Source organism: Myotis brandtii, unplaced genomic scaffold (genome assembly GCF_000412655.1).
Source record: "Myotis brandtii unplaced genomic scaffold, ASM41265v1 scaffold363, whole genome shotgun sequence".
NCBI classification, from domain to species: Eukaryota; Metazoa; Chordata; class Mammalia; order Chiroptera; family Vespertilionidae; genus Myotis; species Myotis brandtii.
Window position 1 is genome coordinate 3,919,714 of NW_005363938.1, and position 27,822 is coordinate 3,947,535.

A 27,822-nucleotide genomic window follows, 5' to 3' on the forward strand; every position below is an offset into this window, starting at 1 on the left:
CCACACCTACCTCTCTCGGGGCTTCTATTCCCACCGCGAGGATGGCCGCTTCCTCCTCGAGTTGGCGGAGAAGAAGCGCGAGGCGCTGAGCGGCTCTTAAAGTGGCACAGCCAGCGCGGTGGCCGTTCTCTTCCAGGACGTGCGGACGCCTCCCCAAGGTGAGTGGGCGACACTCCGGACGCCACGGAGCCGCCCTGGCCTTGGAGAGGAGCCCGAGCCAGGAGGCCCTTGTGGAGCGGCCGGCCCTGGTTCCGCCCACGCAGACCCTCAGCTCCGTGACCTCCTGGGGAACCACTTCTGGGTGAGCAGGTGAAACTCATCAAGAAGATGGGCGACACCTGACTCACCCCCGCAGGCTGCGGGCCCAGGCTGGTGGGCGAGTATCTCTTCAAAAGGCTCACCCTCAAGCACGACCAGGAGCCTGGGAGCCTAGAGGCCTTTGAGGGGCCCCTCAGCACCCCCCTGGTGTTCTGGCTTTTCCTGAGCCTCTCCACGAAACTACTAGCCATTCTTAGCCACTCTGAAGCCCTCTCCCATGCATTGGACCAAATGAAACAATGAAGCTTTTTTCAGGAAAACCCCCCCACAAAAAACACATTTAAAAAAATTGCAAACAGAATGCTCTTACCTGTACACATTTCAGAGTGTATTGCCCAAGTACTAGTTTATTCTTACATATAACCATGGTAGAATAATCAAAGTCAGGAAGTGACACATCAATACATGTGTTTGTTTTTTTCAATCTCTATAGTGGACAATCTCTGTTCTGTGGGCAAGAGAGAAGGGAGTTGGGAATGGCCATCAGGGTAACTGGCCACAGCAACCAATTTTTTAAAAGTTCCATCAAACAGCCTGTGTCTATGGACCACAGAAGCCATCAATTTGCCTTAACGACCAAAACTTCTTGCTGAACTCTCTTTTGATTGGAATAGTGAGAATATTTCTATGGTACACACTTCACATGGATGCCTTTTGTTCTCTAAATGGTGTTGAAAAGAATCTATGGGAGATAACAGGCAAGTCTGGACACAGAGGATTATTCTCTCCGAAGTTCACTGAACAGATGAAAAATGGACAGGGTTCCTTTTTCTTCAGTTCCCTTTTAATGTCAATTTCCTAAAAACCTTCCCTAAATGATATAATTATATCGCTTTAATTCTCACAATTTATAATGAAATCAGAGGCTAGAAGAGGGATATTGAGAGTTCTTCCTTGTCTCCTAGCAAAATTCAATTCAAATTGTGCTGCAGAGATAGGAGACTGTACAGGTGGGGTAATATTTTCATATTATCCCTTTTAATGAAATTGAGGATAGGAAGTGTTCTTTAAAAAGTGGTGCAACGGCGGCCTGGCCTCTGGTCTGCTTGGGGACGGTTATGTGCGACTGGCTAACGAGAGAGTCAGGGATGGGAGGGTGGGGACGGGGGCAGTGAATTTCCAATTGAGAGGGGGGGGAGAGACGTTTTTACCACACCCAACCCTTTGCTCACCCCAACCTGCACTCCCCCTCACCCCCTCCTTTCATAGACCTGCCAGATGTGCCGAGGTCCAGGCTCAAGGTTTAATTGAAGCACGGCATGTGAAAGATGGGATAGAAGGCACATGATTTCTCCACCCGGACAGGGAGGGAGGTCTTCTTGGCGGTGGGGTGGGTTTCGCAGCCAGGTTCCCAGAGTGCGGGACCAGAAAAAGAGCAAACGAGTTTCTTGTTTTAACCGATAAAATAATAACATCTCCAGTTGCTTCTAACTGCAATCTGTGGGCTCCCTGCGAGAATACAGCTTCCTTGCTCCTGCGGAAACGGCTGTTCTCAGTGACGCTGAGAACGGAGGTTTGACGTGGGCTGGCCTGACCTGTCTCCTGGAGAAACTGGAGCCTGGTCGCATCTGCCACAGAATCAGGAAAGTACTTCCACTGCCACACATTTCGGAGAAGGGCTCCCCCATCTCCCAGGGGGAAGGCTGGAATTTATTGAGCTCACTGATGCCAATTACCCAAAGAGGATGTGATCTAGAAGCAAGATAAGGATCAGCAGGACTCAGCTGGGATTTGGCCTTTCCCAAGTGGAAGGAGAAAATCTTCAATTGGCTCTGAAGCTAAAACCGAAACACAGTCAGGCAATCACAGACACAGTGTTTTGCTATCTCTAAGCTTAAAAAAAATTTAAAAAAAAATGTTAAGATTTTTCCTGTGTGGATCTCAGACTCCAGCTTTTACACTGAAACCCAACGTTGCATTCAAAACACCTGTGAGCCATATGTGCTCCTGCAAGGGCTCTGGGAATGTCAGGTGGTGCCAGCGGGCACCTTCGATGCCCACCTGCTACCACACGAATGCCAAGACACATGGACCACCAGTGCCCCTCTGAGCAGTCGCCCAGAAGCCTTGCCAAAATCGACTGATGCCGATCAAATGAACAGAGGTACCTGCAGCGGCACCTTTCAAACACCGGAGGCTTTGGTTTTTCAGTTCTAAAAGCCACATAGCAGCTCTGAGCCTGGAGAGAAGCGGCAGGCTTCCAAAGCCTGCATTGCAGTCGCTTTGGATAACGGGGTTTTAAAATGCTGGAGCTTGTCAGACCCTTTCCAGCCTGATATTTTGAAGGAGGCGTGTCTAACTTTATACATTTATGGTGCATTGTGGACCCCAGAGAAATCGTTTAAAAAGTGAACTCAGGAGGCTTCTAAAGGGCCACTCCCACGGCTGCTGACGCAGGTCACCGATGGGGGTTGTGCACAGTCACGCCCTTTCATTGGGCCCTGGATCTGAGCAGAGCTGTGCTCTGCCTGGCGGCATGTACTTACGGTTCCACCATTAGTCAACAGCACACACGCACGAGACCGCAGCCTGGGAAACTGCTCTCAAAGCAGGGGAACAGTTCGCTTGTTCAAATACCACTGTAAGGTCAGCAATATCCTCCACATAAAATAATAAATATGAAACCCACAGATCAATCACTCAACATCTGTCCAGAATAGTCCAGACTTTGTGACACTTCTAGGATGAAAAATGAGTGGGTAGAATACTTTTTTAAAAATATCATCGTCTGAGGATATGTTCATTGATTTTTAGAGAGAGAGAGAGAGACATTGATGCCTCATACATGGCCCAACTGGGGATCCAGCCCACAACCTGGGCATGTGCCCTGACCGGGAATCGAACCTCCACCTCCTGGTTCATAGGTCAATGCTTAACCACCAAGCACACCGGTCAGGCCATTTAGCAGAATCTTAATATCCATCTGCCAAAGCCAAGGCAGAGGTGGAATGGGACATGTTGCCTCTCTGCTGTCATGATTTTGAAAATCATTATGAGTATGTAGTGTGGACTGGGGTCCTAAAACTTTATATATTTTAACTAATTAAAATGTGGGTGTTATTAGTACTCCACTCACAGACGAGAACCCTGAGGTTAACTAATGACTCTGAAGGACTCACAGCTGTGAACCCAGGTGGGCTCTGGAGTCCGTGTGCTTGGCCAATAGGCTAACCTGCTACATCTGCCGCTGCCATTGAGGGCTGGCTGTGTGCCCTTACAGCAGTGGTTCTCAACCTTGGCTGCACATTAGAATCACCTGGGAATCTTTTTAAAATCCTGATTTCTGGGCCTCATCCTCTGAAAATTCTGTTTCTTTGTTATGGGGTGGGGCCACAACATTTCCGGAGGATGCGGCCCAGAAATCAGGATTTTAAAAAGATTCCCAGGTGATTCTAATGTGCAGCCAAGGTTGAGAACCACTGCCTTACAGAGAGACACATGGATATGCTCATTCTGACAGCTCAGCAAGGTAGGCATTACCAATGCCTTTTTTTCAGACATGGAAACCGAAGTTCAGAGAGGTGAGTGCCCAAGGCCACAGGCAGTGGACGACTCAGGATTTGAACTCGGCTCCTCTGCCCTGGCTCCTTCCATCACCCCAGGCTGCCTCTGTTGATGGAATTAGCAAGCGGAAAGTGGCATCGTCAGCTCTGTAAGGGAAGCAGGAAGAAGGGCACTGAGAAGGTGGCTGGGCCTGGTTTGAAATACACACCACTACCACTTGGGGACCAATTCAAAACCAGTTCCAGAGAGAGAAAAATGACAACGGACTTACTGTTTTTCCTTCTTTGGGTGCTGTCACCGGGGTTGGACCAAGACATGTGGGCACCTGGACAGGCAAATGACACAGGGTCCAGTTGAGTCAGGTGGTCAGGGTTAAAAACCTGGCTCCATCCCCTACCAGGTTTGTGGCTTTGAGAAAGTTTCTGGAGCTCTGTGCCTCAGCTTCGTCATCTGCAAATGGTATTAATAAATAGTTTCTACCTTGTAGGGTTGTGATGAGGATCAACTCATCTGTATGCACAGTAAGAGCCCTGTACGTCATTGTTAAAAATGACAGCTTTCTCTGCCTGGTTACATTTCCAGGGATGTTTTAGCCCCAGTCCTCTGGCTTGGCACTTACTGTCCCACCCCTTAACCCAGTTCAGGCTGCAGCCTGGACCCTCTCCAAGCCCCAGCCACTTTGCTAATCAGGATCTTATCACATCTCAGTCTGGGTTCACCCAGACCAGGCCGGGAGCCCCTGGGTCCTGCTGGCCTCCTGTCACCCTCTGTGTGGCTCCTAGCCAGGGAGACAGTAACTGAATCCTTGCCCAAGACACAGGGAAATTAGTTTAGCACCGTCTGACAGTGTGCGGTGACTCAGAGGCTGCCAGCCCAGCAGGGCTCACGGGCTCTGGGGTTTGAACAAGATTGATGTTGTCGTGAATGCAAAGCAGAGGAGAGAGCTGTGGGGCTGGGAGGCAGGGAGCGCCAGGGCCTTCCGTTTGCTTTCTGCTCCCGTTCTAGGTGAGCTGAGGGTTTTGGGAAGCAGGGCTGCCCCAGCTGCTCACCACGATGGCAGAGAAGCCAGGGGATCTGAGGAGAGGCATTGGGGTTCAGGGGAAAGCTAGCAGTTGATTGCATGAATGTGAGTGGGCATCCCATACTGGTCACTTGCTGTGTGACCTTGGGCAAGTAGCTTAATTTCTCTGAGCCCCCAACTCCTGGTCATTCAACTGGGTATAATAATGGCAACTGGGGTTGCTGTGAGGATGTGAGATGAGGGATATAAAGTGCTTAGCCTAGCACAGCACATGGTAAGTGCTCAGTAGTCATGAGCAATTAATAACATTGGGATTTACAAGCCCCCATCCCATCAGAGCCTTAAAACTACACTCTGAAAGCCTGGCCAGCGTGGCTCAGTGGTTGAGCATCGACCTATGAACCAGGAGGTCACAGTTCAATTCCTGGTCAGGGCACATGCCCAGGTTTCAGGCTCGATTCCCATTAGGGGATGTGCAGGAGGCAGCCGATCAATGATTCTCTCCCATCATTTCTCATCATTGATGTTTCTCTCTCTCCCTCTCCCTTTCTCTCTGAAATCAATAAGAAGTTTTTTTTTTTTTAAAGTAACTGAGCTCAACCAATAAATCTTGGGAGAGGCCCCAGCCTTAGGTGAGACCCCAGCCCCAGCTTATACTTGGAATTCAGACAGGTGAACCCAGAGCCATACCTTCTGACCCACAAAAACTGAGATACTACTACATTTGCGTTGGTTTAAGCAACTACAGTATATTTGTGGTAATTTGTCCCAGCCTTAGGTGAGACCCCAGCCCCAGCTTACACTTGGAATTCAGACAGGTGAACCCAGAGCCATACCTGGACTTCTGACCCACAAAAACTGAGATACTACTAAATTTGTGTTGGTTTAAGCAACTACAGTATATTTGTGGTAATTTGTCATGCAGCATAGAAAACAATTACTCTGGTTTTTCAAATTGTGCTTATAAACACTATAATAAGTATCCTATATAATAAAGAACTAATATGCTAATTAGACCAGCTGGTGGAACGACCTTCTGGAACGACCTTCCGGAATGACCAGTGGGTGGGGCTGCGGGGCAGCCAGGCTGCAAGGGCCAAGCCCCTTGCAAGAATTTCATGCATCAGGCCTCTAGTGTAATAATAATATGAAATTTAAAATCATATCAAAGATAGCAAAAATAACAAAACAAAACACCCATTTATTATCTCACAATTCTGCAGGTCAGAGAAGTGTGGGCAGGCTTAGCTGGGCTATTGCTTGGGGTCTCCCAAGTTGAAATCAAGATGCCAGCTGAAAAAAAAAAGATGCCAGCTGAGCTGAGTTTTTTTCTGGAGGCCCTGGGGAAGAATCTATTTCCAAGCTCACTCAAATTGTTGGCGTAATTCAGTTCCTTGTGGTTGTAGGACTGACATCTCAGTCTCCTATTGGCTTTGTGTGTGTGTGTGTGGGGGGGTGCTACTCTCACTTCCTAGCATCTCCTCCTCTTCAGAGCTATCAAATAGTTCTCACACTTGGTGTCTCTTTGATTTTCTCTTCTGCTACCAGCTAGAGAAAATGTTCTGCTTGTAAAGGGCTCATGTGACCATATGAGACCCACTTGGATGATCTCCCTTTTCCAGTCTCCTATTGGCTATTGCGGGGGGGCTACTCTCACTTCCTAGCATCTCCTCCTCTTCAGAGCTATCAAATAGTTCTCACACTTGGTGTCTCTTTGATTTTCTCTTCTGCTACCAGCTAGAGAAAATGTTCTGCTTGTAAAGAGCTCATGTGACCATATGAGACCCACTTGGATAATCTCCCTTTTTATGTCAACTGATTAGTAACCTTAATTACATCTGCTAAATCCATTCTGCTAGATAACATAACAGAATTATGGGTGTGATACTTTATCGTAATCACAGAGTCCATCAACATTTAAGGGGAAGAAATTATACAAGGACAAGGCTCATTGTGGGTCATTTTAGAACTCTGCCTACCACCCTGAGCTTGTCCCTGTCCTTTCAAGTCCTGGCTCTCCTATTTTCCTTCCTTACTGTGAGATATTCTATATGCTTTCCATAAATTTTTGCTTCTTTGTTTAAGGTAGACATTGTTTGTTTCTGTTGTTTAAAGCCTCAGACCCTAACTAATCCATCTCCGTTTTCTAAGATTTCCATCTACATAATTTCACTTTAATCCATCCAACCCTCTGGTGAGATAAACATCATTACACTCATCTATATATATAAAAGTCTAAGCAACTGTCTGACCGACACCTGACCGGTAGCTATGATGCACAATGACCACCAGGGGTCAGATGCTCCAACCAGTAGTTATGATGTGCACTGACCACTAGGGGGCAGACACTCAATGCAGGAGCTGCCGAGCTGTGGTGACTTGGCAGCTGCGGTTCTCGGGTGACACACCTGGAACCAGAGAGGAAGGAGCCCAATTCTAGTGCATCACCTGAGAACTGCCCTCTCGCAACAATCCAGGACCCCTCGGGGGATGTCAGAGAGCTGGTTTTGGCCTGATCCCTGCAGGCCAGGCCAAGGGACCCCACCTGTGCACGAATCCGTGCACCGGGCCTCTAGTTTTAGAAATAAAGAGCTTGGTATGCAATCAAATGATTCACCTAAGATTACACCCTGGTAAGTTTGCAGTGTGGTGAGGTGCTGAGTCCAGGGGCCACACTTTGAGCAGCAGGCAGGTCATTGAAGTTTATGACATCAAAACCTTTTTGGTCATTCCAACTGGACATAGCTGTGGTTGCCACTTGTCCTCTGGACTGCCAGAAACAGCGGAGGTCATTACAACATCTGGGTGATCAACCACAGCCTCCCATCACTGCTGGATGGGAGGACAAAGGGACTGGGATGTGCTCGGCGAGGGCAGTGAGCCCATCAGCAGAGGATGGGCATCTGCTCCTTCATGCCGGCCTCCTAGGAGGGCAGACTGAAATTCCAGAAATGTGCTCCTGTTCTGTCTTCAGGAGATTGTTTTGTGCATAAAGAGACCCCTTGAGGTCTGTGACAAAGGTAATGGAGCTGAGTCAAAGTCTGGGAATTGATGAACGGAGGTCCTCAGTTGGCGATGACTCGTGAGCACACACTAACAGAGCAAATGCCATCGTGTTGAAATGACGTTGCAGTTAAAAAGCACTTTCCCATCCTGCGGGGCCTGCTACCCACACAAGGCAGATACTCAGCCTTTCCGGAGGTTGTATTTATCTTGGAAATTTACTCTAGCATTCTTTTTTCCAGAGAATTTCTCTGAACACAGGAGAAAGTGGATGACATCACATCGGTTGGAAATTTACTCTAGCATTCTTTTTTCCAGAGACCAGAAGTTCTCTGAACACAGGAGAAAGTGGATGACATCACATCGTGTCGGTTATCGCGGGGTGTGACTGCCCCACCTGACGGCCATTCCTGTCCCTGCTTCTACTTCCTTCACTCTGGGCTCGGAGTTTGAGATCAGAGAGCTCTGCATTCGAGTAGTGGCTTCCCTGTCACACTCTGAGTGCTGAGCATGGTGCATGATATGTAGGGGGAACTCAATAAGCAGTTTAAACTTCAATGACCTGCCTGCTGCTCAAAGTGTGGCCCCTGGACCAGCAGCTTACGCATCTCCTGGGATCTTGTTAGAAATGCAGGATCGCAGGCCCTGCTCCAGACCTACCGAAGCAGGATGTGCATTGTAAGAGGATCCCCATCTTCACGTGCACCTTAGAATTTGAGAACCACTGGCCCGATTCATAGACTTGTTCTGACTTTTTTACCTACTCCTCAGGAAGCAGTGACCTGCTGGACTATGAATTGTACATCATAATAGATCCCCGAGTCCGTAATACTTAATACTCTTTTGGTTCCAAGTGTTAAGAACAATTATCTGAAAGTTGAAAATAAAGTAAAAAGATGGCTGTATAATCTTTCAAAATCAAATTGAAACCCTGTCTGCTTAAAGGTTATCTGATTTTCCAGGGGATGTAAGTTTGACTTTGTTATTGATTAGGTCCAGATGCTGTAAAGTTAGATGTGAAATTGTAGAAAATTAAGTTGCAAATGATTTTTGTCCAGGAGAGAAGATCATCTCCAAGAGTATTGGCATGTTATTCCCCTACAGCAGGCGAAGGGCTGGATGATGAATATTGTAGGCTTTGCGGGCCACACAGTCTCCGTTGCAAGCATTCAACTCTGCCCTCGCATTGTGGAAGCAGCCAGATTGCTACGAATGTGCATGGCTGAGCTCCAATACAATTTGAATTTCATGTCAGTTTCACGTGTTATGAAATATTGTCCTTTCTTTTTCCAACTGTTTAAAAATGTAAAAAACACTCTTAGCTCATGGGCATACAAAAACGGGTGGTGGGTCTGATTCGATGAGCAGGTCATCATTTGCTAATTCTTGGCCTATAGGTTTTATTGCCCTGTTGATCATTACCTTGTTTTGTATTTATCTTGGAAATTTTCTCTAGCATTCTTTCCCCCCTAAATGTATATATGATGGTGTGTGTATGTTCGTTTATCCTATCCTTTGACCCAGTTTTTTCCCCCCATCCTTCATGGATGAATTAAATAAATCTCTGACACATGATAGCCATAGATTCCCAATTCATTTTGAATTGGGAGTAGTTTGACCATCTCTTCCGTTACTTTGGCTCCCCTCCCCACCAAGTGTTTGATCGAGATGTAGTCCTAATAAAGACAAATCTGTCCCTAATTGAAATTCAGATGCCTACAATGTTACCTCTACCGCTCTGTTAGTATTAGGGGGCCCCTTTTGCAACAACACTCTTCTCCGTAAAGCCCGTGGCTGGGGCTGGCAATGGGCTGGCCTGCGTGGATGAAAGGTAATGAGTTAATGACACTGGTGGTAGCTAATGCACTGTGGGGCTTGGCAAGGAGGTACCAGCAAATGTCAGGCTGCCAGGGCCCACGTGGAGGGGAGCAGGCATGAGGGGCCTCTCCTCATCTCTCCCCTGCACCTGTGCTGGCCGCACAGCTGGGGCCTTGCACCTGTGGATATACAGCAGCATCAATACGCACCAGTGCTCCCTACAAGACGTGGCTCTGACAGGCCAATGTTACTGTTGCAGTCTTTCTATTGTAAGGCAAAGAGCAATAACTCTGAGGGCGTGGGAGAAGTATAGGCTCTTGCAGAGGGGAAGTTTGCTGGGTGCCTGGTTGGTTCTGGGTTGTGGGAGGCGGTGGGCATTTCCCAGCCACGGGGAGACTGGAAAAACTGGCACCCCCCACTCCAACTCAAGAGGGCCCCAAACACTATGATCCTGTTACAATGCTCATCCTCAATGGCAATCAAAGTAATATTACTTAAAACCAGTTTCAGCAAAGAATGTTATTATTTGCATAGGTAAGGGTGGAAATTGGGACTACCCTCTTAAAAGCATTTGGTAATAAATATATTAAACATATCAGTGCTTGTCTCAATCACTAGCTGGTCCTGGGTTCTTGGCCAAGTCAAACCCAGCTCTGGAGGTTGTGAGAGCGCATGGACTAAAACTTATAATATTTTTAATGTAGCTCTATATTTTTAACTACACAAGGATATATGAATTTTTGATCATTGTCAAACATTAAAAGTTACAGAGCACACTTAAGTTCACTCTTGGGACTGTTTCCCCCATCCCCGAGGCCCTTAGTTTTACACTTCGTGTGAATCCTTCCAGACTTTTTATTCCATATTTACAGTTATATGTGTCTACAGAAATAAGAAGTGTAATTCTGTGGGGGAGATTTTAGATATGTTAGTGATATAATATTTTATCCATATTCCTGCAACTTGCTTTTATCCCTCAACAATATGCCCCCTTCATGTTCTCAGTCTGTATGTAAAGGCTGCGTAGAGCTCCCTGAACTAACGGGCCATAGTTTATCTAACTGTCAGTTACTTTAGGGCAATGGTCCCCCGCCTCACCACGCCATAGACGACGGGAGACGTCCACATTCATAACACATGGCTGGCAGAGCTCCTGCTGTGGGGTTGTTGAAAGAAATGAGCTTCCATGGCTAAAGTCCCTGATGCTCAGTAGATGTTAGGAAGAAGAGTGGTGTGGCTAACCCTGGGTTGGAAAAGAAAGCCCTGGAATCTTCTGTGAACATGCTAACATGTTAACTCATTTGTGAGGATCGGGAGAGGGAAGATAGGGCTTCCTCAGAGAGCACCTGAGCTGGTTGGACCCTCTTTAAAAAGATGGATATTGGGCTGTTGGCTCTGAAATTTGCTTCAAAACAACATAGGTCTGACTTCCCTGTTTCTTTAAAAAATTATTATCCTTCAAATTGTTCAAATCACTTAACTATGCCCCATCTGATTATTTTGACAGTTGACGCATCTCCAGAGTCTCTTTTATGGCCGAGCACAGGAGAAGCACACTCCCTCCGAGGGCCCCTCACAGGGGTGAGGTGCAGCCCTGCCCTTCTCTGAGAAGACTGCCCGGAGGGTGCAGTCAGCCTTCTGTGTTTTTGACCTCTTCCCAGTTTGAAATTTAGAGTTGATTCCTCATTGCCTTCTTGTCTGCCTATCTATCCATCCATCCATCCATCCATCCATCCATCATCTAGATCTCTATATATATCATCTCCATTCATTCATCTATTCCTCTATCCATGCATCTATTCATCCATGCATCCATCCATCCATCCATTAGTTGTCACTAATCTCTCTCTCATTATTCCCTCCCACAGCATCTCAGCAGTAACATCCTAGAAAAGATGGGGGATTCTGTGAGCTGTCAGAGACTGGCACAATGACACCAAGATACGATGACAGGAGACAAAAATACCTGAGGTAGACGCAGCCCACATGACCCTGAGTCATCAAGAGAAGACGAATCCTCTTGGTATCTTCCGTTTAAGAAAGCAGGGAAATGTAGAAGATGGTTTAGAAAGATTTCCTGCCAAAGTGGAGAAAATAGAGATAGTTGTGGTGCTCGAGGAATGAATGTTAGTTTTCTGGAGAAAACTAACTTTTTATTTCCCAAAGCTGCCTGATAACTCACAGCAAGAGCTGGAAGGGGCTGTTTCCATTTTACGAAGGAGGAAACCGAAACTCAGAAAGGACAAGCCACTTCCATGAGGACACACAGTAGGTGGCAGTGGTGGGATCTGAACCCACATCTGTTTCATTTCAGATGTGTTAACATGGAGATGCACACCCAGATGCTTCTTCAAGGAAGGAGGAAGCTGGACCTGCAGCCGGCATCTCCTTCAGGGTCAGCCTCGCCCCAGAGAGCTGCTGTAACTGAAGTCACATCCTTTTCCGGGAAGCCCACATCAGTGATGGAGTGAAGTCCATCTGGGTCTAAAGCCCTGCCCATTCCAGCCCTATGTGGTCCACTCTGATGGCCAATATTTGCTCCACATCTCCCTAGCAGGTTGGAGGATAATTTGTCAGGCCATGGCTCAGTTCCACTTATTTTCACAAGTGTTGACCCCTAATAAACATCTACTCCAAACTCTGTCTCAGCAACCACTTCCAGAGACCTTGATCTGGAACCACCGATACTGGGAGCAGCCTGAGGAAGCAGGCAGCCAGACGGGGCTCAGGAGCTGGATCGCCGCCCTCCAGGCTGGCGGCAAGTGATGGCGTGTGGAGCACAGACTGCCCCTGGCACAAGGCGGTGTACAGTTGTCCAAACTTTCATGGAGGGAACCAGGAGGGTGTCCTGGGGGAGGGAATACACTAGCAGGAGTGATGAATCAGATAGCCGATGACTAGAGAAACTAGATCTATAAGCATAACTAGATTGGATGGCTAGTGCTACAGGCTTTATGCTACAGAAACATAAGAAACAGCTCAGGACAATGAACAGACGTTTGCTCCAGGAATGAAAGCCAAGAGCCCGTGTGTGTGTGTGTGTGTGTGTGTGTGTGGGTGTGTGTGTGTTTTAATTGATTTCAGAAAGGAAGGGATAGGGAGAGAGAGATAGAAACATCAATGATGAGAGAGAATCATTGATGGGCTGCCTCCTGCATGCCTCCTACTGGAGATTGAACCCACAACCCAGGCATATGCCCTGACCAGGAATCCAACTGTGACCTCCTGGTTCATGGGTCGATGCTCAACCACTGAGTAATACCAGCCAGGCCCACCACCCTTTTTATTTATCAAGCCAGTTTTAATTGGGTTTCCTGTTACTTATGACCAAGCAACCACTCTGTGTCAAGATTCTTTTTTCAAATCTCTGTTTGGGAGATTTATCTCTTCTGTGCTTTACAGTTATTGAGTATCAACTCTACACTAGGCACAGCTACAAGATGATGCTAGAGTTGGGCTCACTCCAACAGGGCAGGACTGGCTCAATGAATGGTCAGAGATGCAATCTTGCAAACAAAAGGAACTTCCAGCTGCAGGTGCTATCATTCCATGATCTCATTTCTCCATTTATCCAGTGTTTAGAAAAGTCTGCCCAAAGCACTGATGATTATGGAGGCCATGTCATATAATGGGAATAGCTTGCTGTGAGAGGGGGGGCGGGGGGGAGACTGACTAGAGCTTGAGATTCCAGCTCCACCCACTTCCTGGCTCTGCAATCTAGACAAGTTACTTAACCTCTCTGAGCCTCAGTTTCCACACCTGTAAAATGGAGTTGGTATCTTGCTCAGAGAGTTATTGTGAGGATTGAATGATTAAAGCATGCAAAGGACTTAGCTAGTGCTTGGCACATGGTGCCTAGCCCTCAAAAGAAAAAAGAAAAACCAGCCCCTTTGCTGTATTTTTTTCATTATTAGTCTTAGAGCTTGTAATACAAGTTCCTTATACTCTAAAAAAGTGTATTCTTAATCCAATTTTAAAGTTACTATTATAAATGGAAATTTTTTATTACAACTTTTATATGGGTTCTTGCCACATGAATTCTTTGATTAAAAAAAGGTATCTCTACTGAGTTTGGCCACTACTGTTACTTCTGCTACTTTGCAAGCAATTTGTACCCTCCTTAATGAGCTCTGATACAGTGCCGGGCTAAGCCCTTTACACACAGAGGCTCATTTACTTTTTTACGATGAGGCACCATTATTGTCACCCTGATTTTATAGCTGAGGAAACTGGAGATCAGAGAGGTAAAGAAAAATTTTGCTCAAAGTCACCTGGCGGCCACTAAGTGGCAGATTAGGAGCTGGAACTAGAACCCTATCCCTTACAGTGCTCTGAGGCAGGGCCAGAAGCATGCATGCAAAATAGAGACGGTTTGCAGCTTGCCCAGGGAAAGTCTGGGGACCACATCTCTGGGTGGAGTCTGCTGTGGTCTTGCCAGGTCTGAGATCCAGCCCCAGCCATCTTCTGCAACCTTATCCTCCACCATTTTCCCACCCACCCCTGCCCCACTGTGTATCCCAGACACACTGGTCTTTAGTGTCCTCGAAAGTGCCATGATCTCTCTCACCTCAGGACCTTTGCCCATGCTGTTCCCTCTACCTGGAATGCTCTTCCTCTGGCTGACTCCTGTTTGTCCATTAGACATTAGCTTAAATGTCTCTGATGCAGGGGGGCTGTGGCAGCCACGGACGGCACTGCTTAGAGCCGGAGAACCAGCTGCAGGGAGCATGGTTGACTGACAGCCTCAGCTCCCGGCCCCTTTGGACCCACGGCCCCTTTGGATCCACCACTGCCTTCACAGCCAGACCACGCTTCCCGGAGGCTGTGCCATAACTTGTCAGTTACTCAGTATGTCAGGAGCACGGGCGCTGGCCCAATTCTGTCATGGGCATCCTTTGCCTGGGGACTCCCCAGGGGCCTAGCCAAGACCTTCTCACCACTGTGTTGTGGCCTGAGACTCTTCCTACCCTCTTCCCTCCCCTCTCCTTCCACAGGTCTCAGACCCACATCACTGTCTGAAGACATTCCCTCTGGCTGCTTTTTTGGAGCACCCAAGCCAAACAGAGGCCTTCCCTGACCATGCTATCTGTTCCCACCATATCCTCTGCCACCATATTTGTGGAATTCTAACTGCGGCACCTTGGTGTCTGATTTCTCTCTGTCTGCTGGGCACCCAGCACGACCTGGCACCCAAGTTCCACATGAAAGGCTGGTTAAATGACAATGGAATCTTGGCCGGAGCTTTGGCCATCGCTTCCTCACCTGTCTGTGGTCGTGAAGGCCCGTCCAGGTGTCAGCTGGGATCTCAGGAACGCAGCTGTTCATGAGTTCACTCATGAAGACATTCTCCCAGCTGTGAAGGTAGGAAACAGCAGCGTGTCACCTGTTGCCTCTGCTCACAGGGTGGAATTGAAGTCTGAAAGCAATCCTTGTTAACCATCCTGAACCCGAGTAAATAGAGGACAGGATACAATCCTGCCTTTTCCTCCTTTTTCTTTTTTCATTAGGTCACCTGGATGTGGCTGTCATCCCAGGGGCACCTCTGGATTTGATCCTCTCCAGCTCAGAGCAGGCCTCAGTAATGCCGTTCATCCTAAAAATGTAGAGCCGCCTCAAAAAAACTAGCAAACAAGGTGGGTTATATTGGCGATGCCATGAAGAGACCAAAAAGGAGTGGTGGGGCCCTAAATGGTTTTGCTCAGAGGTTAGAGCATTGGCCCGTGGACCAAAGGGTTCCAGTTCTATTCCCCATCAAGGGTACATACCTGGGTTGTAGGTTCGATCCCTGGCCCCAGTTGGGGCACATGTGGGAGGGAGCCAATTGGTGTGTGTCTCTCACATGGTGTGTATTTTCTCTCTCTCTCTCCCCCTCCTCCCTCCCTTCCACTCTCTCTAAAAATCAATTGAAAAATATCTTCGGGTGAGGTTTTCAAAAAAAGGAGTGGGAGGATTTCTGGGGACAAAGTGTTCTTTGGTCCAACAGGTCTTTGACCTTGGTCCCCCCCCCAGCTGGCTGAGCACCGGCATCCCAAGTGCCCTCTGATGCACCATCCAGGGGCGCCTGCATCAACTGCTGAGCATGCATCTGGGCGGTCAGTTTAGCGCTATCGCTGTCTTTGTTCAACAGCTCCTGCTTGAGAAACGATTTCAATATTTTATTGCATTTTCCCCATATCTGGCCAAAATAACTAGAAAATAGAAAGGCCCAAGTGTAACTGCAAGTAATAAGGAGATCAGATAAACTTACTTCAGCTGTTGCTTGAAACAAAGATGGAAATTATTAGGTAAGAACCATGAACTTGAACTTCAACCAGCCGCTCCACGGACATAAGCTGATGTGTGGTTCATTATGAAGGGAAGGACGAAATTAAAAAGCATGAAGAAAATTCCAGAATTATAGAACTGGATTGTGTCTCAAAGACAAGATGTAATTGGAAATTTTATAATAGTGTCCAGTTTTACGAGAACAAAACCTCACTGATAACGAATCATTGCTGGAATTCCACTCTTGTTCACGTTTTCAGGAAAGCATTCTGTGCCAAAGTGGAAAACTGCCTGTAAGAGAGAGGAGAGGGGGAGGATGTCAGTGTAAGAGAGGAAGGGAGGGGAGTTGAGAAGAGAGGAAGAAGGGAAGTTGAGGCAGAACAGGAGTTGGGCCGGAGATTGCTGGAAGACCCCTGGATTCGCAGAAAATCCTTCTGATGCCCAGTTAACCGAGGTTTAGCTTCCAGGCACCACGAGGCAGCCTGACTGCCCTTCGCGAGGGCCGGCTAGAGGAAAGGCTTCTGCTGGAATAGGTGGCATGTTTATTCTTTAGTGGACGTACCTCATTTTCTCCTGTAGGCTGAGAATTTTTGAGAACTTATTTTATCCACCTTTATATGTGCCAGTCTTGCGCTGTGCTCTGTAACACAGGGCACTTGACTTTTCAAGGCTGCCTTTCCCTGTCAGGTCAGCCGCCCTCCATGTAAGGGAGGCACGGATGGAGCACGGGAGGGAGAGAGAAGTCAGGATATTTCTTTCCCTTCCTGCCTAGGGAGTCGCGGCTGGTGCTGCCTCGCCTCAGTGGCTCCAGCTTCTCTCTGCCCAGGGGACTGGCCTCGTTAGCGGTGGGATTGGCTTTCCTGCTGTTGCGGATCTCTAGATCACCTCACTACCGTCTCTTTAGGTTCTCAGATCCCATCACCTATGGATATATTAAATTCTCTCTGTTTTAAATATTTGTAGTGGTTCCAGTTCTCCTGGTTAGATCCTTTATTCTCACTATATTCTTCAGCACCACCGAGAACACAGTGGGTGCTCAATCTATCTGTTGGCTGAATAGATGGGAAGATTCAAGACTCCCTTGGAAACTAAGAGAGAACGGGGACCCCTTCTTGTTTTTAGCAAAACTCAGTGACTCTAAAGCATGAAGAACCAACTGTCTTTCTAACTCCAAGTCTCTGAGATTCTTGGAAAGCAGAGGCCAGTTGTGAATTCGTAGCTTGGGTGGCATGGAACATAGCACACCTGGCTTCAGGGAGCCCACAAGTCAGCAAGGACGTCAGATGTGAACACAGGTCATTAAATGCAGTGGAGAAAGTGCTCTAGGAGTGAAGCAGGGGGTCCCTCGGGGGTGAGGACGACGGAGCCCCAACGCGCTAGGGCGTCTGCATGCACGACTCCAGAGACCAGGTTCAGTGACGCAGATCCGTTTTATTGTGGAACTACAGGGGTATATATAGCATGAGGGGACCAATCAGAGGGAGACACGTTGCTACAGGCGACCAATGGCTGAAAGGCTGGGGTACTGTGCACGTGGCTCTAGGAGTTCGTTCAGGCGGGCGTTGCTACTTCCTGGTGTGCCGAGGAAGCATGTCATGGTGGAGTGTGCTCACACCATTGCATCAGCCGCAGTGCTGAGACATACTTCCCGAGCTGTACGTACATAGGAGAGTGGTCGATGAGTGTAAATAGGCTGCCATGGAGACAGGGAGACTTTGGTGAAGAGATGTTGTCAGAGCTATGTCTTTAAAAAATATTTTTATTGATTTCCGAGAGGAAGGGAGAGGGAAAAAGATAGAAATATCAATGATGAGAGAGAATCATTGATTAACTGCCTCCTGCACAACCCCCACTGGGGATTGAGCCTGCAACCTGGGCAAGTGCCCTGACCAGGAATTGAACCATGGCCTCCTGGTTCATACATAGGACAATGCTCAACCACTGAACCATGCAGGCCCAGGCAGAGTTATGTCTTTTTTTTTTTTTTAATTTATTTTTATTTCTTTCAGAGAGGAAGGAAGAGGAAGATAGAAACATCAATGATGAAGAGAGAGTCATTAACCGGCTGCCTCCTGCACACCCCCAACTGGGGATCAAGCCCGCAACTCGGGCATGTGCCTTTGACCAGAATTGAACCCGGGACCTTTCAGCCCGCAGTCCAATGCTCTATCCACTGAGCCAAACCAGCTAGGGCCAGCAGAGCTATGTCTTGAAGGTTGAGGAGATATCTACCTGGAGTAGAAGATATGCATGGGAATTCCCAGCAGAGGGAACAGAATGTGCAAAGGTATGGAGGTATAACAGGGTTGAACCAGATTGCAGAACTCTGAGACGGTCAGTGTGGCTGGGGCTTAGGAGACAGAGGATGCCTTGGTGGGTAAATTATGGAATTTGGCCACTTAGGTTCAAAGCCAAGCTTCACCACTTTATAGCTTGCTCAAAGGAACTTTGAGTAAGTTACTTACCTTTTTGGAGACTCAGATTCCATATCTGTAAAATGGAGATGCCTACCTAATTTAGTTTGAGGGAGGCTTAATAAGATGATGTACATCAACACTTAGCAAATGAACATCAGCTATTACTCCTTATATTCTTTGTGTGTAAATCGTGTGAGCTACAGTACAGGGCTAACCCCCTATGTTTAAGAGCAGGGAGGGCACAGCGCAAGATCGACACTTATAAAGATGGATCTTCCAGCACACTCTTTGTTCCTCCTACTAAATGCTTTGCCTTCTATAGCCAACGACAGTTTTGATGAGAAATTGAGCTGGGTAAAGTTCAGTTTTGCCTAGCTGCCATGGCTCAGTGGTTGTTGACCTACGAACCAGGAGGTCACAGTTCAATATCCAGGTTCAATTCCCAGACAAGGCACATGCCCAGGTTGCAGACTCCATCCCCAGTAGGGGGCATTCAGGAGACAGCCAATCAATGATTCTCTCTCATCATCGACGTCTCTCTCCATTCCTCTCTGAAATCAATAAAAATATATTTTTAAAAAAGTCAGTTTCAATTACTAAAGAGAAGCGCCAGTGGCAAATGCCATTCTCCACGCCCCTTTCCAAAGGGGGTGCTTGGTTGGGCTGTGGAGGACCAAGGCGTCTACTCACCTGTGGGTGGAGGCCAGTTTGGTGTACTTCCTGCTGGCGGAGAACTCAGAACAGTACAAGCCAGCCTCGGCCCAGGTCTTATTGAGAGGGAAACATCGGTAGCAGTGGCCTTTGAACTCCATCCAGAACAGCGGGCACAGGGAAGCCTGGGGCAGTGCTGGCATGGCTGGGGGCAGAGAGGAAACAGGCTGGGAGGAAGGCGGGCACTGCCAACATTGTTTCTACAGCTTCTGACATATTTTCAAGAATGAAAGTAAAACATGTCCATTATGATTAATGCATTTCTACCCTTGAGGTCCAAAAAACACATGCATACCAAACATTTACAAATTAATCAAAGTCATATACGCTCATTATAGAACACCAGGAAAATGTCACTACTTTGATACATTTTTCTTCATGCCATGCTTGAATGAAGTGATTTTTAAAAAACACAATTGTGGCCCTAGCCGGTTTGGCTCAGTGGATAGAGCATCAGCCTGCAGACTGAAGGGTCCCAGGTTTGATTCCGGTCAAGGGACCCCAGGGGGGGGGGGGGGTGGGGGGGGGTGTAGGAGGCAGCCAATCAATGATTCTCTCTCATCATTGATATTTCTATCTCTCTGTCTCCCTCTTCCTTCCTCTCTGAATCAATAAAAATATATTTTAAAAAATACAATTGTGGCTCTGGCCAGTTTGTTCATTGGTTAGAGAGTTGGCCTATGGACTGAAGGGTCTTGGGTTCGATGTACCTCAGTTGTAGGCTCCATCCCCAGCCAGGGTCAGGGCTTGTGCAGGAGTCAACCATCGATGTGTCTCTCTCACATCAATGTTTCTCTCTCTCTCCTCCTTCTCCCCTCCTCCCTAAAAATCAATGGGAAAATATCCTCGGGTGATGATTTTTTTAAAATACAATTGTGATTATATTGTATTATACACACCAGTTAATATTCTGATTTCTAAAAATTAGAGTATGAGCATTCCCCCACACATGGTAAGTTTTATTAAACATTGTTTTAAATAGCTCTTGAAGACTCCGCTGAGCGGCCCCTCTAGAGTTTATGTAATCATTCCCCTATTTGTGGGTAATTAGATTGTTTCCCCTTTTAAACAACAATTACCCATTATGCGGAGATGAACAGCCATGGGCATAAAGCCTTTTCAGCATTTCTCATGATTTTCTGAGGAGAGATTTTGAAGGTTTGATACAATTTGCTAAATTGCCTCCTGAAAGCAATCTGTACTCCCACGTTAATGTCTGAGTGCCCATCTCGCAGTGTTACCACTTTCATGGCAATCTTTGCCAATTTTATAAGCAAAACATGGTATCTTGTTTCCCTTTGCAAGTCTGGGCTCTCTTGCAAGGGTGGGCATTTCTTCCACGTGTTTATTGACAAACTACAGCCAACACTATTTATATCGTCAGCCCATCGCACTGCTGGGGTTTGTTCTTAATTCTGAAGAGGCTTAAAGGGAAAACCCACATTTGAGACAATAAAGTTCTCCCGAACTCCAGCCCCTCTGGCGGCCCCTTAGGGAACGTGTGTTGTTGTTTTTTAAGCCATAAGTCCAGATGGCTGGCGGGAGGAAGGCATGCTGAGAACCATCCCTGAACTAGGTTGAGTGGCTAATCTGTGAGGTCAGGCAGTGGCCAGAGGTGACCTTTGATGCCTGAGTCCCAGCCACCAGCTCTCCACCTGAGGAGCTGTGTGATGCGCACACTCCTTCCCTTCTCAGCTGTCAAATTGGCTGATCTTTGGGGTTCCTTTTGCAGCGCTCGGGGGGTGTAGAGCCTTTGCCTTTTAAGCCACTATAATAGCGGAATAAAAAAGGTAGTAGACAACAGTTATTGAGCATTTATGATGTGCCAAGTTCATATTGGGGAAACTGTGCCTCAGGCAGGTTGACTTGCCCAAGGTTATCCTGCTAGCAAGTGGCAGAGCGGGGACTTGAACTGCGGCCTCCTGATGCCAAAGTCTTTGGTCTTAGAGCCCACGCCCGTGATGCTTCCTCACGGGGAAATCAGCAGGGCTGAGGATGGTTAATCATCTTTTAGCACCCATTTCACCGGGTTTAGCACTGGGGACATTGCTAGAACATTGTATTTAAATTTAATGGTACAGACCTCACCGAAGGTTGCTAGTTGGGCCGAACAAATCTGCGGAGCACTTGGCATATATGGATCACTCTGTAACAGTATGATTATTAATGACTAGCTTAGGGTTTCATAATCGTGCTGATGTGCTTCAGGAGTCTAGGGAATCCCCTGAAATTAAATGCAAAATTGACAGTGTGTGTGCACGCCTCCGTGCATTTTTCTGAAGAAGGGGACGGTTGCATTAATCAACAGAGCTACGCTAAGCAGGCAGGTTCCTAGCCGTGCTTCCTGTCAGAGCCACTGAGCTTCTCCATCTGACCAGCGTCAGCCCTGGTGTGTCCCACCCGCTGGTTGGTCCTGGCCAACTGTCTTTCAATGTGCGCTATTTTCTAAACTGATGCACAATTTGCCACCTTGATTCTCCTCTACATGGCAAAGGAGAGAGCTGTGCGTGAGAGCTCAGCGGGCTCAGTGTCCTCGGGTCCCTGCCCCTCAGGGCTTGGTCTCCTCCTTTCTCAGCTGAGGGCACTGGTCCAGGAGGCCATTGCTGCGATGCCTTTGCGCCGTGCTGGCCAAGAGGCTGCAGGACCCCTTGGGACGCTGTGTGTTATGAGCTCTTTGTGGGGACTTGAGGCACTGCCTTCCACACAGGCAGGCTCGGCTACTTTGGAGCCGTTTCCCCTTCACGTGGAGGGAAGCAGCAAACCGTTTCCATCTCCTTTTCACCCATCACATTGGTTTGTCCAGGAGTTGGCTGGACTAATTGGCAAAGAGGATGGTATTTCTGGTGCTAAGCCACCTCCCACTGTACTATTCCTCTTACAGATGGAAGTAGGGTAGCCCAATCATCCCAGTTTGCCTGGGGCAGTCCCAGTTTTAAAAGTGAAAGTCCCACATCCTAGGCCCCCCTCACCCTAGAGCAATGGTTTAGGGGCAATTTTCACCCCCAGGGACATTGAACAATGTCTAGAGACATTTTTGGTTGTTAAACACTGGGGGAGTACGCAGTTAAACTGGGGGTGTAACTCATATGGTTGTGTGTTATCCCATGCACCAAGAGGTCACCGGTTCAATTCCCGGTCAAGGCACATGCCCCGGTTCCGGCTCAATCCCCAGTAGGGGGCATGCAGGAGGCAGCCGATTGATATTTCTCTCATTGATGTTCCTCTCTCTTCCTCTAAAATCAATAAAAACATATTTTTAAAATGGGGTGCTATAGGTATCCAATTGGTAGAGGCCAGGGATGCTGCTGGACATCCTACAATGAACAGGACAGCCCTCCCCCACCCCCCACCACAAAGAACTTTCCAACCCCAAATGTCAATAGAAACCCAGCCCTGGATGGAAGGCAGAACTCCAAAAATATAAAATAACCCCACAGCGCAGCAACACAAAACATCACAGCAGATAGCCACGTTTCTCAGCTTATCTGTATTTTAACAAAAATTAAGCCACAGGCCACGCAACTGATTAAAAGTAGAGTTTGGGTTATTTCTCTAATTTCAGAGTTAAAACCTATTATTATTATACACTATGGCTTAAAAGCACTGTGGACATTGCTAGAACACTGTGTGTAAATTTAATGGTACAGACCTCACCAAAGGATGCTGGAGAAGGCAGGGCTTGCTTTTCCTCCCTGAGTTTGGGATGAAACAGACATTTGTCATCTCTCTCTGACAGTGGGAGGAGCTTGTTGTGTTGGGTTTTCCTCCTGGAGCCCCTTTCCCATAAGGTGGACCATCAAGGGTTCTGCTCTGTGAGGCCCCAGTCTCATTCCCGGCTCCTTTCACCCGTCCCTGTGGATTCTTGTTCAGGGCTGGTCCCTCTGCCCCACTCAGGCCAACGACTATAGTAACATCCCTCTCCCAGTGCCTGGCACATATTAGGCGCAAAATAACTAATTTTCAATGACTAAATACGTGCCAGGGAATCACACACTGTTTCTTTTGGGCAACTGCTCCCTTTTGGGGACAGTGGAGAGAAGGGTGTGTGCCCCCTCCACGTGTCCTGACTCTGGGATGGTTTTTCTCACTGAGCACTGAAGGCAGGCTGACGCTTGATTTTCCAGATTATTTAGCACAACAGCTGGGAAGGGCAGCATCAGCATGGTCAGGGAGCTTGTTAGAGATGCAGAATCTTGCCCTAGCCAGTTTGGCTCAGTGGATAGAGCGTCAGCCTGCGGATCGAAGAGTCCCGGGTACAATTTCCGGTCAGGGGCACGTACCTTGGTTGCAGGCTCCTCCCAGGCCCGGGCCCTGGTCAGGGTGCGTGCAGGAGGCAACCAATCGATGTTTTTCTCTCACATCGATGTTTCTCTCTGTCCTTCCCTCTCTCTTCCACTCTCTCTAAATTCAATGGATTGAGGATAAAAAAAGAAAAAGAAAAAAGAAATGCAGCAACTCAGCACCCCTGCCCCAGACTCACCTAGTCAGAATCTGCATCTTAACAAGACTCCCTATGGTTTGCATGCACGGAAGGTCTGGGAGCACTGGTCTACCGTGTGCCAGGCCAAAGGACAGAGCCTGTACAGGGGAGGGCAAACTTTTTGACTCGAGGGCCACAATGGGTTCTTAAACTGGACCGGAGGGCCGGAACAAAAGCATGGATGGAGTGTTTGTGTGAACTAATATAAATTCAAAGTAAACATCATTACATAAAAGGGTACGGTCTTTTTTTTTTTAGTTTTATTCATTTCAAACGGGCTGGATTCGGCCCGCGGGCCGTAGTTTGCCCACTCATTCACTCACTTGCTGAGTCAGGCTTGGCCAGGAGGACTGGATGATTAATTAAATGCTTAGGGGGCAGCTGGGAGGGAAGGGGAGGGGAGGATCCCAGCTCCCAGGAAGCTCCGAGGCTTCTCCAGGGCCCGAAGCCTGAGGACTGTTTTAAGAGCAAGTCCCCCTGTGGAAAACTCTCTCCCACAGAGCTATTAACACCTCCTGCCGGCTCCTCACTCCTGATCCTTTTGATTTTCTCCCACAAGCAAATGATGGTGATGGGTTCCTGGGGTGAAACATACCAGAAAATGAGGCTGTGACAGGTCATTGCTCAATTACTCCCCTTTCCAGGTGAACAGACAAAGGCCTTTAACTGGGAGGATCTGGGAGGCAATAGGATCCTGGTGCTTGCACTGGGACGGTAATGAATTCCACTCTGCCTGGTACACACACACACACACACACACACACACACACACACACACACCCCTTCCCCCCGCTTTTCATACTCACTTTTCCTCTGGGATTTTAGAAACTTGGAATAGAAGGATCCCAGAAACACCTGTCATCAACCCAAACCCCAAAGTAGCCTTTGTTAATGTCTTTCCTGTGAAGGGATTTCTACCATTTTATAGCTCGACAGGTAGTAATGGCAACAGAATAACCAGGCCAACTGAGTTTTCATCGGAGCTAGGCATTGTGTCAAGTGCTTTGCACTTATCAATTTATTAGTCTTCACACGTCCTATGATGTAGGTCGCCCCCAGTTTACAGACTGAGAAACCAAAATCACAGAGAGGCTGAGTAACGTGCCTAAGAGCACACAGCTCCTAAGGGGCAGAGCTAAGGGATGAAGCCAGGCTGTCTGGCCCCAGATCTCACTGAGAGATTTCAGCTGCATTCATGCCCTCTTCCTTTTGCCTCAGTCGTGACTGGCTGGACCTTCATGCGTTCCCTTATTCATGCAACAAGTCCTAGGTGAGCACTTTCTTGGTCTCAGGCAGCGGTCGCATGCTGGAGACGCTATGTGGCAAACGACACAGTGGTGGCTCTGCCCTCATGTCTATAGACCCCGATATTAAGAAAAATAAGCACACACACAAAGATGTCACTAATATGTAATTTGTGGATTTGTGTCATACAGGCAAAAACTTGAGGGAGCAGCCCCCAAATTATTTTGGCAGCTGATTGTTTGCCTCTTTTCTCTTCCTAGTTGAACTGGTGGCTGCCTTGCCCCTGTCTTCAAGGAGGTGATTATAACAGGCATCAGAATCCCCTTCCCCAGACGGAGGAAATATAGGATGTCACAGGGGCACCTAAAAGGGACGCATCACCTCCAGGTGGCGATCAGGGAGGCTCCCTGGAGTTGAATAAGAATCAGAGAAAAAGTTTCCCAGGTAGCAGAACGGTATGTGCAAAGGTATAAGAGAGAAAGAAGCATTTGGGGTAAGTGGGAGTGGTGGGGGGCGGTTAAGAGAAGAGGCCCAGGAGGTGACAGAGGGAGGGTAGGAAAAGGATGCACAAAGGAGCTTGTTGCTCTGGAAACCAAGCTGCCAAACTGCAAGGTCTTTTGCTTCAATTAGCAGCACCAAAGGCCCCCAAGGTCCCCCAGCAGGGACGGGAGTCGGAGCCTTTGGGACCACTGAGCTTATTAAGGAAAGAACACACCAGTGGAGCTCAAGGCTCATTTTATTTCCCACTTTCTCTCTTTAAAAGAATAAATTGTCACCCTCCCACTCAATCTGGCTGCTCGCTCCTCTGGCCCCAATCCAGCCACCCACAAACTCGCTGCCCTGCTGCCTCCTGCCCAGATCAGCGTTGGGAGCCAGCCAGGGGAGGAGGAAGGGAGGCTCTGGGGGCCACCTTGGTGTGGGTCCCCCCACCCACCCACACTGCTGGACCCCAGGTGTCCCAGAGGGCCGGGAGGAAGTGTCTCTCAGTGTCCGGGAAGGTGGCCCGTAGGAGGGCTCAGTCACTTTCACCTTCGCTTCCTGCTGCCTCCCTGGTCCACCCTTCCCACTGCCAGCCCATCCTCCCTCCCAGTGAGTCCTGGCTCTGGTGAACGGAACTGGGGGTCCCACACCTCGCATGCCTGAGCTCTGCTTTCCCGTCTCTGGGCTGCTTTCGTGGCCACACGATACAGAGGAGAACAGCACCCATGAGGTGGGGGGAGGGGAGCTGGAGGGCTGTCAGGAGGCTCAGCCTGGCCCCCAACATCCCTCAGGTCAGGCGGCCTGCAGCCCAGGCAGCTGGGCCTCACTGATAGCACCTCAGAGCCCATGGGGTGTCCTCCTCTCCACCTGCTCCCGGCCCTGGCACGCGTGCTCACATGGGCTGATACTGATGTCCGCTTTGGAAAGGCCTGTGCAGAGAGGAGCGTCAGGGTGGCCGGGGCCCACAGCTCCCACCTCTGCGTCCTGGGCCCCCAGAAGTCCCTAGTGGAGGAAGGAGGCCCCCTGGGGAGCTTGGGTCCGGATTGCTCTCCTGGGCACAGGTGGGGGCGGCCAGAGCTGGAAGGAACAGGGCAGACCCCAGTCTTCTCCTCCTCTCTCGGCAGGAGACAGCCCTGGGCCAGCCCCTCAGGGGAGCTAAGAGAAGCAGCAGCCCTGCTTCTGAGCCCCGGTGGCCCTGGCTGTGCACTTACTTCTGAGGCTCAGTTTCCTCCTCTGTAAGATGGGATAATAACAGAGCTCATGTCCCAGCTGTTTCAGGAGATAAAGCATTTCGGCCCCTCGGAGGAAATATGAACCAGAAGGTAAAAATGCAAGTTACCATTGAGGGCAGAGGTCTCTCGGCCAAAGCCAGCTCACCCAGGGCAGTGAGTTGTTTGGTCCAGGCTGTGCTTTAAAAAGATTTTTAAAAATTGTTGCCAGGGTATTAAATCAGGAGATTTTAGGTGTAAGTCCAGATTTCTGCCTTCTGTTGAAAATCTGAAGATCTGGTCAGAGCGCCCTCATGTACACTGAGCCATGGGAACAATTGGTCAGAGCTGGGAAAGGGCACCCCCTGCAGGTGGGGCCTATGGACTTCAGCTCAGCTGGTCCCCACCCTGTCCACCTGGTCCCCAAAGCACTGGAGACCCGGTGGCGCAGGAGGCTCAGAGGAAGGGGCGTGTGCAGGCTCCCTTCAGAGTCTCTTGGAGGTTAAAGAAGGCTCGGTAGGAGGTTCTTGCTCAACAAAGAGAAGCAAATGTTATTGTTAATAAACAGTGCTAGTGTGTGGTTTGCTCAGACTTACAAGCTTTTAAATCCGCTGGTGTTTCATGGGGATCTCATTGCATTTACGGAGAATTATTATCGCTGAAAACCAGTCTTCACCACATTTCTCGTCCCCTCAGGCAAGTCACTTTGCCTCTCTGAGCCTCACTTTCCTCCTTTATACAATAGAAGTTAGTAGCAGCACCGACCTCAAAGATTAAGTGAAATAATCTGCTTATAAAACTTAGTATAGATGCTGGCAAGTAGTAGGTGTCCAATAAATGACAGCAAACTTTGCTGTGATTATCACTGACCTCGTGCAAGCCTTTTCCTGGCGTTCCACAGTCTACGCGCCCTGCACCGCCCCCTTTCTTTCCCGAAATCTCAGCCGGGTGCCCTGACACTCTGTGCAACTGGCATTCACTCCCTTTCTCCCTGGAACACTCACTGGTGTGCCTGCGAGAATAACTTGTGCCAAGGCCTGACTCAGGCTCATAGCGCAACCCAGCCCCGTTTCAGCGGGCAGCGGGCCTCACGTCACCACTTGCCTTAATACTCCGTGCTGGTGCGCACGCGAAGCATGCACACTTACTATCTGTAAATGATAAACATTATTCTGTAAGTGATGTGCATGTGCTGCCTACTGTGCTAGTACACGGTGTCTGTTAGAACACACCTTTCCCCAAATCGACATTTTAAAAAGTTGGCACAAAATATAAATCTAGAAGAAGGTTTGGATATTTTCTCCCCACTCCCCCTCACCTCGTGCACTCTACTTTGGGGGCCCCTGCTGTCAT

The 27,822-nt window shown here is 48.4% G+C and overlaps 1 protein-coding gene across 1 annotated transcript; it reads right to left on the reverse strand.

The window, feature by feature from the left end:
• Positions 1-9,593: 9,593 nt before the first annotated feature.
• CLEC19A (C-type lectin domain family 19, member A) lies at positions 9,594-27,822 on the reverse strand. The gene is made up of 6 exons (XM_005872057.1): positions 27,788-27,822; positions 26,170-26,263; positions 19,036-19,223; positions 14,927-15,017; positions 11,631-11,741; positions 9,594-9,662 (listed from the first exon to the last, which is right to left on the reverse strand). Exons 1-6 carry the CDS (start codon positions 27,820-27,822, stop codon positions 9,594-9,596), a joined length of 588 nt encoding a protein of 195 aa, XP_005872119.1.

Excerpts from the sequence above, each read along its gene's own strand:
- CLEC19A (XM_005872057.1), bottom strand. The coding sequence starts at position 27,822 with ATGACAGCAGGGGCCCCCAAAGTAGAGTGCACGAG. Across the intron at positions 19,224-26,169 it reads CCTTTCCAAAGCGGACATCA|CCTGTTTCCTCTCTGCCCCC; the intron begins GTATCAGCCCAT and ends CCTTCCTCCCAG. Across the intron at positions 11,742-14,926 it reads GCCTTCACGACCACAGACAG|GAAATCTTTCTAAACCATCT; the intron begins GTGAGGAAGCGA and ends CCACTTTGGCAG.